The sequence below is a fragment of the Heptranchias perlo genome, chromosome 18 (genome assembly GCF_035084215.1).
Source record: "Heptranchias perlo isolate sHepPer1 chromosome 18, sHepPer1.hap1, whole genome shotgun sequence".
NCBI classification, from domain to species: Eukaryota; Metazoa; Chordata; class Chondrichthyes; order Hexanchiformes; family Hexanchidae; genus Heptranchias; species Heptranchias perlo.
This window is the reverse complement of record NC_090342.1, coordinates 8,654,199-8,667,295: the sequence shown is the minus strand read 5'-3', so window position 1 is coordinate 8,667,295 and position 13,097 is coordinate 8,654,199. Positions and strand designations below refer to the sequence as shown.

The window sequence follows — 13,097 nt, the reverse complement described above, 5'->3', positions numbered from 1 at the left end:
TTGCATATTGAGATTACTAGCACTCAACTGCATATAGAATTCCATGGAATTTTAACCGGGGCCAGTTATAGACGTTCAAGATTTTTAAGAGCATTTAAACCAGTATTTTAATGCAGCTAACAGATCTAAAAAGGTAAGACATAAAATCAGCAGAAACAAAACCACAATTCAACACAAACTATTTAGAAATTCAACACAGAATTAAATTCAGAACATACCATGGCAAATCCAACATCAGCTTTCTTCAGTGCTGGGCCATCATTAGTGCCATCACCAGTTACTGCTACCACCTGTCTTCGTTCTAACACCGTGCTATCAATAATGCCTTGAAGTGAAAATATGAGTGAAATATTTTAGGCATGAAACAGCTAATTATGTAACTACATGAAAATGTTTGAAAATCAATCTATTCATTGATCTTCAGCACTAGAGGATGGATTAAAAACTTCAGATGAATATTCTAGTGAAATATGAAATGTGTGATAATTCCTGTACACAATTCCCCAGCCCCCACCCCACTCTACAATGAGTTTTGCAACACCAGATTGGTTGTAATCAGCAATGAACTCATAGGAATTAGACAATTATAATTAAAAGAAAGCACTGAGCAAACAGGGAAAGATGGATGGGCTCAGGTTTAGTGACAATATGCCCTCATTTGGGCACCACAAAGTGCAGCTGATTAAGGTCTGGCTGATGTTGGATGGGTGTGTTAAAGTTTCAAAAATATGAGTTGCAGTTTAAAAAAAGCCAAGAAAACCATCCTTATTACTGTAACTATTTACAAGCCAACAAAGCTGCTGTTCTAGGTCAAGTCTGTCTGGGGTGGAGTGGAAAGAACGTCAGGAATAATGTACAAAGGGGTAGCCATTCAGCGCGTCCAGCCTGTGCCAGGATCTTCTGTTTGTACTGCCAGTCTGGCTACTAATAATCCCTGGCATTTCTTATTTTATCCTGCTAAATAGGAGAGAAAGGAAGTTGTAATTAAGGAGGTGGGGCTTTCCTACAATTCAGAGTTCAAAATTATAGAACATCCAAAGACTCTAAAGAGAACAAAAATGTGTATTGGGGGGGGGGGGGGGCGGGGAGAAGGAAAAAGTGCCACAAATGGAAAAGTAATGCTCATTTAATAAAGCAAATAAGGGATATGACAATATACAAATGACATGACCATTCCCTGCAATCAAAGTGACAGAAGCAACTGTCTATTGGACAAATCAGCCATAAAGCATATGACTGAAAATTTCAAAATTATGCTTACGTTGACAGCTTTACATTTGACCTTTTGGTCATGTTATTACTCTTAACCTATGCATCTTTATGCCCTTTAAAGCATTCTACATTCTCCCAAATCACTATTCTCTTGAATTTTCTACTCTATATTTTGCACTAGGTGGCAGTCTTGTCCATAAATTCAGATAATTTGGCTTGAGAGCTTGAGAATATCCCTCTAGCTCTGTACAGTTTACTTGTGTAGAAGCTCTCAAAATGGAGTACTTACAACAATCTGAAAATAATGCCCATCCCCACAAACTAGGTAGGGGAAAACTCAAAATTCTGCTCCTTTAAGAGTTCTTAAAACCCACCTCTTTGACCAAGCTTTTAATCACCCCTAATATCTCCTTTGGCTTGGCATTGATTTTTGTCTGATTACACTTCAGTGAAGTGCCTTGGAACATTTTTCAATATTAGAGGCCCCATATAAATGCAAGTTGCCATTGTAGGGGAAATCTCATGGCAATAGAGTACAATTTACAGAGCAGGTAGTAGAAATGCCAACTGCACAGGCTATCCCAGAAGGTGGCGAGAATCTGAAATTTCTTAAGTACCTGCCAATTCAGAACCAGAGAATTTGACCCAAAGGATGATTAAAACTGCCATTATTTTACCTTTGACTAAAGTGTGTTTATCAGTGGGTGAAGATCTTGCAAGGACACGGAGCCTGGGCCAGATCTTGTCTATACGTTCTTGCTCAATCTGAAACGATTAAATATTAGCTGTTTCACAATATTCAATACAAAGTGAAAAATCCACACTGATGCTTTCAATCGAAATGTTAGTGTACCTCTCCTTTTGCATTACGAATGCGTTTGTTGAATTGTTTACCCTCCAAACACAGAAAGTCGTCACCAGCCTGTAAAATGCCACATTTTGTAGCAATGGCACGAGCTGTGTTAATGTTGTCACCAGTGACCATACGCACGGTGATACCAGCACGCTGGCATTTTCTAATGGCATCTGGAACCTGCAGATAGAAGGAGCAAACAATTTCACCGTGTTAGATCTTCACACAGTTTCAGCTTGGAGCATAACTGCCACATTGTTCACCCTTTATTCAAAAAAAATGTGTTTCCTTGAATATGAACTTCCATCAATTTCAGTAGTGTCGGTTTAGCTTAGTGGCGGTGCACGAGTCAGGTGGTTAAGGACTCAAATCCCATTCCAGGGACACCACGCATAATTTAGGCTGACACTTCAGTGCAGTATTGGTCAGAGGTGCTGTTTTTCAGATTAGATTTTAAACAGAGGCTCCGCCTGTCTGTGATATGGACAAAAGAAAGAAACTGGCACTATTCAAAGAGTAGGGAAGTTCTCCTGGCCAATGTTTATCCCTCATACACCATCAAAACAAATCTTGAAACTTGGAGGTTGAGTGCAAGCTCCTGTTTTTGCAAGGCCAACGGCAGAGCAGCACAAATCGACCAGTGTGGCGATTCGCAACTCATGGGGTATCACTTCCTTACCAAAAATTTCTGGGTTATTTACACTCTAGTAATGGCGTGCACATTAAACTTGCCGTTATTTTCCCAGCAAATTCTGGACCAGTGTTTTTGTTGCTATTGTTTCACAAGATTCAATACCAACTCATTGCTGTTTGTGATCTTGCTGTGTGTGAATAATTCAAAATAATTGGCTATGAAGCACTGACGTTCAGAGGAATGTGGAAGGCACTATATAAATGCAAGCTCTTTCCCAGTCTTCTATTAACATGCATCTTCACAGAGCAACACAGATATAGGGAGAAAGAGTTTAAAAATCCACATCCAGATGCAATTAGATGCCTGTGTACTTTTCTCCTCAATTATTGCACCATTGCCAGCAGTTTTGAAGTTACACAAGTTTGTGTTTCCACTGCAGAAATGGTTTGACTACTGCCCCACAGTACATCGGGGGAAAAGTAATCATAGGAATATTTACTAGACCATTTCAATGACATTTGCTGTGTGCTTGTGTCAGGTTTGCTTCACCCCACATCCAAATTCAAGTGCAATCATATGCATTTTCCCCCTCAGAGCTGCATTGACTATTGACTGAAAAGATCTAAACAAACACTGGTCCAGAATTTGCATAATTCCTCAACTTCTCCCAAACAGAAAGGGAACAATTGAAACAGTGGAGTCTCATTCCTGCAGGTGGTAAATTGTTCCTAGGGGTTTTGAAAATAACTTCCTTCATCTCTTTCTCTCTCAATCCAATCTTTCTCTCCATTTCCCTTTCTGTATCTAATTTGACTAATACACCCGATTCCCTTCTCCACCATTCACTGTTTCCTTCTCTATCCTCAAATCTCATTGGTTGAGATAGACTGTTGGTCCTGTCGTTCACCAAGGCCCATTGACCTCACTGCACCATCAGCTCGCACTTCCAGTGCAAAAAATTTGAGCTGAAGGTTATGAGAAAAATCTAAAAGCGGGGCACGCTGCAAGATGCCTCACTCCAGCAAATTCTGGGCCATATCGCTTCTTTGAGGACAGAGTAGATAAGATCATAAAAATTGCAGCAAATTCTATGTTACAGCCAACAAATCTGCACCAGTGACATGAGCCACCTAGTTGAATCTCACTTTTGCTCATAACAGTTTAATTTTTCTTTCAAGTGGCTATTTAATTATTAAAAGTATTTATGGGCTCGTGAAGGTTTGAGACAGGATTCTGCATTTCAACCATCCTGTATTAAGTTTTTTTTCCCCTAACCTTCCCTTTAAGTATCTTAAATTTGTATCCTCTCATCACCATCTCCCTGACCAGTTTATGATTGCACAGCATTCAGTTCCATTTGCAATTACTCAGATAATGAAGCAGTCCATACCAGCATGCAAGACTTGGACAACCAGGCTTGGACTGATAAGTGGCAAGAAACATTCATGCCACAGGAGGCAGGCAATGACCATCTCCCCTAGACATTAAATGCAAAACCATTGCCCAATACCCCAACATCCTGGGGTCATCACTGACCAGATACTCAACTGGATCAGCCATATAAGTTCAGTGGCTACTAGAGCAGATCAGAGGCTGGGTATTCTGTGGTGAGTGGCTCACCTCCTGACTTCACCTACAAGGCACAAATCAGGAGTGTGATGGAATACTTTCCACTTGCCTGGATGGGTGAAGCTGCAACACAAAGCTCAATACCATCGAGGACAAAGCAGTCTGCTTGATCGGCACCCCATCCACCATCTTACAAATAGTGATGGGTTTCTTCCACTGTTTATAACACTTCATAATCTTGGAAGTGTGTCAGTTTGCCCTTTAACCCTTTCAACTTAGTGAAAAAAATTCCCAACTTCACATCTCTCCATAATTAAGCCCTCAACCCTGGTAACATCCCAGTAAATCTATGCTGTATCTTCATTGCTTTTATATCATTCCTGTAACGGGGCACCCAAAACTGTACACTGTCAGCTGTGGATCAGTTGGTAGCACTTTCGCTTCAGAAGGTTGTGGGTTCAAGACCATTCTAGAGACTTGAGCACATAATCCAGGCTGACACTTCAGTGCAGTAGTGAGGGAGTGCTGCACTGTCCAGGGTGCCATCTTTCAGATGGGACGTTTAACTGAGACACCAACTGCCCTCAGGTGGACGTAAAAGAGCCCATGGCACTATTTCAAAGAGTTCTCCCTGGTGTCCTGGCCAACATCTATCCCTCAACCAAAATCAAATTATCTTGTCATTACCATATTGATGTTTGTGGGACCTTACTGTGCACAAATTGGCTGCTGCATTTCCTACATTGCAACAGTGAATGCACTTCATTGGCTGTAAAGCGCTTTGGGACGTCCTGTTACGAAAGGCTCTATTCTCGAGGGCAATTAGGGATGGGCAATAAATGCTGGCCTCGCCAGCGACGCCCACATCACATGAACGAATAATAAAAAAATAAATGCAAGTTCTTTCACATCACTAACTGCAGTCTTGTACAAATTCAACACTTTTGTATCCTGTGTCTCCAGGTGCAAAAAGAATTTAGTTTGCCCTTTTATAACCCTCTGTTCCTTTTAAAATGCATTTCCTTTCCCTATTTCTAAAATGTACTACTTCACATGTTTTCATATTGAACTATATGTCCATTCTGCTAGCCATCCATATCCCTCTTCTCCTGTATGAAGATAGAAGTCTTTCACAATGCTAATCACAATATGGAGTATTCAGCAAATTGCAATATTGTTCCTTCTGTTCCTAAACCCTGACAATTTATGCATTAAGAGCAGCCCCAACTCACTCCTGTGGAATGCCACTCACCTTTCCAGCCTGAGAAACCTTTTAGCCCTATCCTTTGCATTTGTCCTCCAAACCATCTATTCTCATGACCACATTCTCCCAGGTACCACTATTTTTACTATATCAGTATTCCCCATGATGACAGCAGCTTAGTGGTTGTTACTGGTCTAATAATTCAGAGGCTGGACATGGCAGCGTGAGAACTTGGTCACTTTTTTAAAAAGCTGATCAGTTAAAAGGTGACCACGAAACTGTCAGAATGTCAACAAAACCCAAATGCCAAATTAATGTTCTTTAAGGAAGGAAGTAGCCCGTGATTCCAGTCTCACACCAACATGATTGACCCTTGAGGCACTCTGTTGTATCACTGCTTCAGTTCAAGGTGGCAGCCCCCATCAAGAATGAAGAGTTATTTGGGGTTTCAGAAAGCTTAAGAAGTTTCCAGTTGAAAAATCTAATCAAAGTAAAAACCACATGAATCCTGGATAGAAGACAATACTGACAGACTAATCAAGAAGCTAGTTTAAAGAGAGTTTGTGCAAGAGGTGTAATACGATATTTGTAGGGTTAAGAAGGAGCTGAATGGAGTCCCACAGGAGTCAGTGGTAGGACTGCTGTTTTTAAATCTACATAAATTGCCAAAATTGTATGCTTATCAAATTTGCCGATACAAATAGGAATGACATGGATACAGCTGGACCTTTAAAAAGGATTTAGCTACACAGTCACACTAGTTGAAATTTAACCGATCAATGGGAAATAATGTACCAGAGTCAAATATGTGGCTCAAATATACAAATGAAAGTAACAGAATTAGCACAGGGAGACTTAGGTAGGGAGTAACAGTAGGCACATCACTGTCAATGTCCAATGTGGGGAAGCAATTCATCCAATATAATTCTAGAATAGCAGCCAGAATAGCAGAAAACAGGTCCACAGAAGTTATATTCAGACTTTACAATGCACTGGACAGACTGCTAAGCTTTGTTTCCAGCTTTGGTTATATCTTAAAATATATACATGCAGTGAGATAGGTACAGAGAAAGGTTGATCCCAAGCGTAAAGGAGATGAGCTATGCAAGTGATTTAACATGCTGAAAATTGCAGGACAGTTGTAGGGGGAATTAGTTCATGTGACAGGTGCAGGGAATTTCCCAGCCACAAAAAATGAGCACAACAGGAATTTTTAGCTGTAGACTGACCCCTGGTTCAGCAGCTGTCACCAAGAGCTTCAGTGGTCTGCTGATGAAATTGTTGGGAAGTGGTTCTGTTTTGTTTTAGGATACAGTGTTACTGTAGTAATTTAGTAAAATTTAGATGTCTTTTGACTTTAGTAATCCATGGCACTTCAAGGACTGAATTTTTAAAATGGAAAACTCATTTTAAATAGTCAATATAATTTTGTACATTTAATATTTAAGCACTGTGCATGAAAATAGTTTCAATATAGGTTTAGTACTGCTTCCTCCACTCCCTTGTGACTAAAACCTGTCAAAACATTTTTCCTGCCTCAAATTTTTCATGTGTACTTTTGTTTAAAAAAAGCTAAGAAAATATGAATTAGAACAGCTCTATTAAAATGATTGTTCCAATTAATTCATTTCTACTTAATCTTTGATCTTCAGCATACAGATCCTTCTGTTCTGCCCAATAGGAAACAAAACGTGCTTATCTTCCAACTTTTTAAAAAAAAGTTATTTCAGCTACAAGACTCAGTTAAGAAAAAAATTACTTGTCAGATATTTACAGTTCCAATGTTCAAAAGCAGTTGTAGGTGGGAATGTTCAAACCCTGCATTCTAAAATGTAATGGACAGTACAGGGCCAGCTGGTGGGGAAATAGAGTACACCTCTTCATTGGGAGAGATCACGATTTCCAGATTAAACTAGGTGGTTAATGTTGAGAAAAACACTGCTGCAGGCATCATGGGCATAACTGTCAGGGAGGTGCTCAGCAGCACAGGCAGAAACAGCTTTTTATGCAAAACTAGATGGGAAAGTAAGCTGTGAGGAGGACAGACTGCAAAGGGATATAAACAGGTTAAGTGAGTGGGCAAGAAGGTGTCAGATGTTGTATAATGTGGGGAAATGTGAGGTTATTCACTTTGGAAGGATTAGAAAAACAGAATATTTTTTAAAATGGTGAGAAACTTAAATTTTGGTATTGAGAGATTTGGGTGTCCTTATATAAAACAAAAAAGTTAACATGCAAGTACAGCAAGCAATTAGGAAGGCAAATGGCATGTTGGCCTTTATTGCAAGGGGGTTGGAGTACAAGAGTAAGGAAGTCTTGCTGCAATTGTACAGGGCTTTGGTGAGACCTTACCTGGAGTACTGTATAGAATTTGGGTCTCATTTAAGGATATACTTGCCTTAGAGGCAGTGCAATGAAGTTTCACTAGATTGATTCCTGCAATGAGGGCTGTCCTGTGAGGAGATGAGTAAAATGGGCCAGACTCTCGAGTTTAAAAGAATGAGAGGTGATCTCATTGAAACATGCAAAATTAAGAGGGGGCTTGACAGGGTAGATGCTGAGTCTAGAACTAGGGGGCACAGTCTCAGGATAAGGGGTCAGCCATTTAAGACTGGGAGGAGGAATTTCTTCACGCAGAGCGTTGTGAATCTTTGGAATTCTTTACGCTAGAGGGCTGTGAATGCTGAGTCATTGAGTACGTTCAAGGCTGAGATAGATTTTTGGATTCTAGGGGAATCAAGGGATATGGGATCAGACTGCAAAGTGGAGTTGAGGTCAAAGATCAGCCATGATCTTATTGAATGGCAGAGTAGGCTTGAGGGGCCGTATGACCTACTCCTGCTCCTATTTCTTATGTTATTTTTAAATCAGGTGGCAAATTGTGCTCTTGGGCAGGAAAATCAGTCACAAGCAAGTCTTGAACAATGTGCCACTAGGTGTCACCCCATGACAAATCCCCTGCCCTAGCTACGAAGAAAATTGAAGTTTAAACTTTAGTCTAGAAATAAGGCCTTTAAAGGGATAACAAAGTATTCAATATTAAATGCTATAGATGAGTTAATCATAGATTATTACCTCAGGAAGGCAGCAAAGTAGCATCAAAATTCACAAAAAGTAAACAAAGAACTAAAATCAGGAAGAATTTCTTTGGCTGTTAAGTCTGCAGGAATCCTGACCCAATTTTCCCCTTCCCTTCCAAAGGGAAACTGCGGTCAAGTTGCTCCCCTAATGCTGCTCTGACTGTCAGCTGACTCAGCACACAGTAGACATCAAACATGGGCTCTATATGGCTTAGAGATGAAGATTTTACCTCAGCCATTAGAAGGGCCATCATCCGCTACACCTTGTTGTCCAGCAGCTCAATTTGTACACTGTCCTAAGAAACCAGTGTCAAGTTTTCAGATTACGCTCATGTAAAGTACATTTTACAACATTAAATGCACTATATAAATGCAAGTTGTTGTATAGCTTAAGCACTACATCCTGAAATTTATACTCAACTGATCTGGCGATATAGATCAGCATGCTATTTACTTTAATTGCTGCTCTAGTGACTGGACATGAGACTCTGTACCTAACCCCTAGATCTCCTAACTTTATTTGCTATTCAAAACCAGAGTGTGTCATTTGTTTCCTTCCAATACGCAACACTTTAGTCTGTACAGAATGTCATCCGACAATTGCACCCACTTACAGAACTTATCTAATGCGTGTTGGCTGCCTCAGATTGAGCTCAACTCCTTTACCCCTACCCCACACATCCAGTTTAATATTATTTTCAAATTTGATCAATTTGCATAGTTTCTGAATCCATTTTGCCAAATGCACAACTGACCTGACTTTGCACCTGATAGATTGGGCAGGCATTATTCCCAGAATTTCTCAAGTGCTGTTGATGTTTCTTGAAGCTTTGTGGTGTAACTTGTTTGTCAAAGAACAACTTCATAATAAAAAGCCAATTCTAAGTGATGTTTGCTAGAAATTCTGAATTAGTCAGCCATAAACACTATAAACAGCAATGCCTTGTTGCAATGTCCTACCCCCTATTGGAAGAGCATCTACAGCAACAGTAGCATGGCCGTCTCATGTTTGTCTGCATTTTACCCGGCTGCAGTACAAATCAGACTGATGTGTGCCAGATAGGAAATGGTTTGCATCTGAACAACATCCTATGCACATTTCTTCCTAGGCAAGTTGTCTGCAGATTGACTAGTTATAAAGCACAACTGAAGTAACACCATGTTGAATAAAGCAAGAACGTTTCCAAGTTTTAATTTGTGGGTATCCTACAAAGCCTCGCGGACACTGCAACTGCGTAATTAATTCTCCCAAACAATTCTAGTGGCTATGCATATCAGATGAAAAAGTCTGAGAATGCCTGGTCTACAAATTTCAGGTCTAGAACTAAATCTTTACTCGTCCCAGAATGCTACGGAACCTGACTTTCTAGATAAGATGTAAGCACTGCACCCAAGAAACAGGAGCGGAATCACATCAGATTGCTGGACCTCAAGCTTTTTTTGTCTGTTAATGCAGTATTCAGTTACGGATGTTCCATTTGTAATTCAGAAACAAGTTTACTTTAGGCAAGCCAGTCAGCACTGGCTATGTCACATTCTGGGTGATGCTAAAACAGGTGTCTTCTGCTGGTACTGTATTGGGACTGGTGTCAGAACTAGAAGACATGATTGTCATTTTACCAAAGCCAGCCACATGCCGTGAGAGCACAACTTAAGGAGACAGCGTCAAGTGGACAATACTACTCTGCCTCCAACCAAGGTCCCCAACCATAATAAGTACTAATGGCCAGGCAATTCGGTTCACTCCATGTGATATTAAACAGTGGCTGAGTACACTGGACAGAGGCCTTTGCTACATCCCAGCTGTAGTGAAGACCTGTGCACCAGAACCCCTAGTCAAGCTATTCCACTGACATCTATCAAACTGGAAAATTGCCTAGATTGAACCAATGAGGAAGAAAATTGATCAACAGCACCAAAAAACAATGTTGGTGTGTAAACTTGCTGCCATATTTAACTACATAAGTGGCTATACTTCCAAAAGTAATTAATTGGTTGTGAAGTGCTTTATGACATCCTAAGGACATGAAAAGTACTATATAAATGCAAGTTCCTTTACACTCAGTTACAGAATAAAGAGAACAAAAAGTAATGTTCATGTTTCACTTCTCAAGAAGCTTCTTACAAATATTTAGCAATTGCACTCAATGCAAATGCACCCAATGTGTGTCAATGTTTCATGTGATGCACACAGTATCTACAGCACTACACTTGGTGCACCATGTCTGATTCTCTTGTTGGCTTCAAGTTGAATATAAGCAGGACAACCACAACGTTGTTGATTGCTCTGAGCTGACTTAAATCAAGTCATATTCCAATGAAGTATTTTTAAATCTTAAAGTCAGATGAGTTGGCAAAATATAGTATAAAATTTGAGAAAGCTGGTCTTTTAGCTTTCATTTCAGCCACACAAGTAAAATCAAATTAAACAAAAAGATCCAAACACAAACAGTAGGAGGTGCAAAAAATCATCCAACTTGTGAGTAGTATTAAAGGGATGGTGGTAACTTGGGTATGTAATTGGTTAGGGGATAGGAGGCAGAGAGTAGTGGTGAACAGATGTTTTGCAGACTGGAGAGAAGTATGCAGTGGGGTCTCCCAGGAGTCGGTATTAGGACCATTGAATTTATGGTTATAAATAAGTGACCTAGATTTGGGTATAGGGAGTACAATTCCGAAGTTTACTGACTATACAAAACTTGGCAATGTAGTAAATGTGACCAGGGTAGCAGACTTCAGGAGGGCATGGACTGGTGAAATGGGCAGATACATGGCAGATGCAATTTAATACAGATAAGTGTGAAGTGATGTGGGAAGAACCTGGAGAGGCAGTATAATCTAAAATGGTACTATTTTGAGGGGCATGCAAGAGCAAGGGGTCCTGTGAGTGCATATTCACAAATCTTTGAAGATGGCAGGATAAGATAAGGCTGTTAAGAAAGCATATGGGATACTTGTTTTTGTATTCAATGTCCCTATTTACAAAGCTAAGTCAATCATACTAAATCTGTATAAATCACTGGTTAGGCTTTAGCTGGAGTATGGTGTATAATTCTCTGCACTGCACTTTAGGAAGGATGTCAAGGGTGTGGAGAGGGTACAGAGGAGATTTACCAGGATGATACCAGGGATGAGGAACTTCAGTTACGTGGAGATTGCAGAAGCTGGGATTGGCAAAGCGATACATTTCAGTAGTAAGAACGAGGAAAGGCAATATAAACTAAAGGGCACAACTCAAAAAAAGGGTACAGGAACAGAGAGATCTGGGGTATACGTGCACAGATCGTTGAAGGTGGCAGGGCAGGTTGAGAAAGTGGTTAAAAAACACAGGATCCTGGGCTTTATAAATAGAGGCAGAGAGTACAAGTATGGAAGTCATGATGAACCTTTATAAAACACGGGTTCAGCCACAACTGGAGTATTGTGTCCAGTTCTGGGCACCGCACTTTAGGAAAGATTGTGAAGGCCTGAGAGAGAGTGTGCAGAAGAGATTTACTACAGTGATTCCAGGGATGAGGGGCTTTAGTTACGTGGATAGACTGGAGCAGCTGGGGTTGTTCTCCTTACAGCAGAGACGAGATTTGATAGGCAATAAAAATCATGAAGGGGGGGTCTCGACAGTACAGAGAAACTGTTCCCCATTGGCGGAAGGGTCAAGAACCAGAGGACATAGATTTAAGGTGATTGGCAAAAGGACCAAAGGGGACATGAGGAAAAACTTTTTAAAAAAAAAACAGCGAGTGGTTAGGATCTGGAATGCACTGCCCAAGGTGGTGGCGGAGGCAGATTCAATCATGGCCTTCAAAAGGGAACTGGATAAGTACTTGAAAGGAAAAAATTTGCAGGGCTACGGGGTAAGGGCGGGGGGGGGAATGGGACGAGCTGAATTGCTCTTGCATAGAGCTGGCGTGGACTCGATGGGCCGAATGGCCTCTTTCCATGCTGTAACCTATGATTCTATGTTCTCCTTAAAGACGATAAGATTAAGGAGAGACCCAATAGAGATTCAAAATTCTATGGGGTTTTGATAGAGCAAGTAGGGAGAGACTACTTAGAAAAATGATTAGGCAGAGTCAACATGGTTTAATGAAAGGGATACCATGTTTGACAAACCTTAGAGTTTGAGGATATAACTAGCAGGGTAGATATGGGTGAAACCAGATGTAATACATTTGGATTTTCAAAAGACATTTGATAAGGTGTCACACAAGATTAGGGCTCATGGGATTGGGGGGTAATATATTAGCATGAATTAAGGATTGGTTAATGGACAACAGTAGGAATAAATAGGTCATTTTCAGGTTGGCAGGTTGTAACTAGTGGGGTGCTGCAGGGATCAGCACTGGGGCACCAGCTATTTACAATGTATATTAATGACTTAGATGAAGGGACAGGTTGTAATGTATCTAAGTTTACTGACGATACAAAGCTAGGTGGGAAATTAAGCCATGAGGAGGATGCAGAGTCTGCAGAGGGATACAGACAAGTGAGTGGGAAAGAAGGTGGCAGATACAGTATAATGTGGGGAAATGTGAGGTTATTTAC

The 13,097-nt window shown here is 40.5% G+C and overlaps 1 protein-coding gene across 5 annotated transcripts in view; it reads right to left on the bottom strand.

The window, feature by feature from the left end:
• atp2b1a (ATPase plasma membrane Ca2+ transporting 1a) overlaps positions 1 to 13,097 on the bottom strand; it is a 99,502-nt gene that overhangs the window by 13,231 nt on the left and 73,174 nt on the right. For all 5 annotated transcript variants that reach the window (XM_067999325.1, XM_067999326.1, XM_067999322.1 and 2 more), the window contains exons 13-15: positions 2,066 to 2,245; positions 1,890 to 1,977; positions 219 to 325 (exon numbers count right to left, since the gene is read on the bottom strand). In XM_067999325.1, coding sequence (XP_067855426.1) covers positions 219 to 325; positions 1,890 to 1,977; positions 2,066 to 2,245 — 375 coding nt within the window. The remainder of the gene's footprint in view (positions 1 to 218; positions 326 to 1,889; positions 1,978 to 2,065; positions 2,246 to 13,097) is intronic.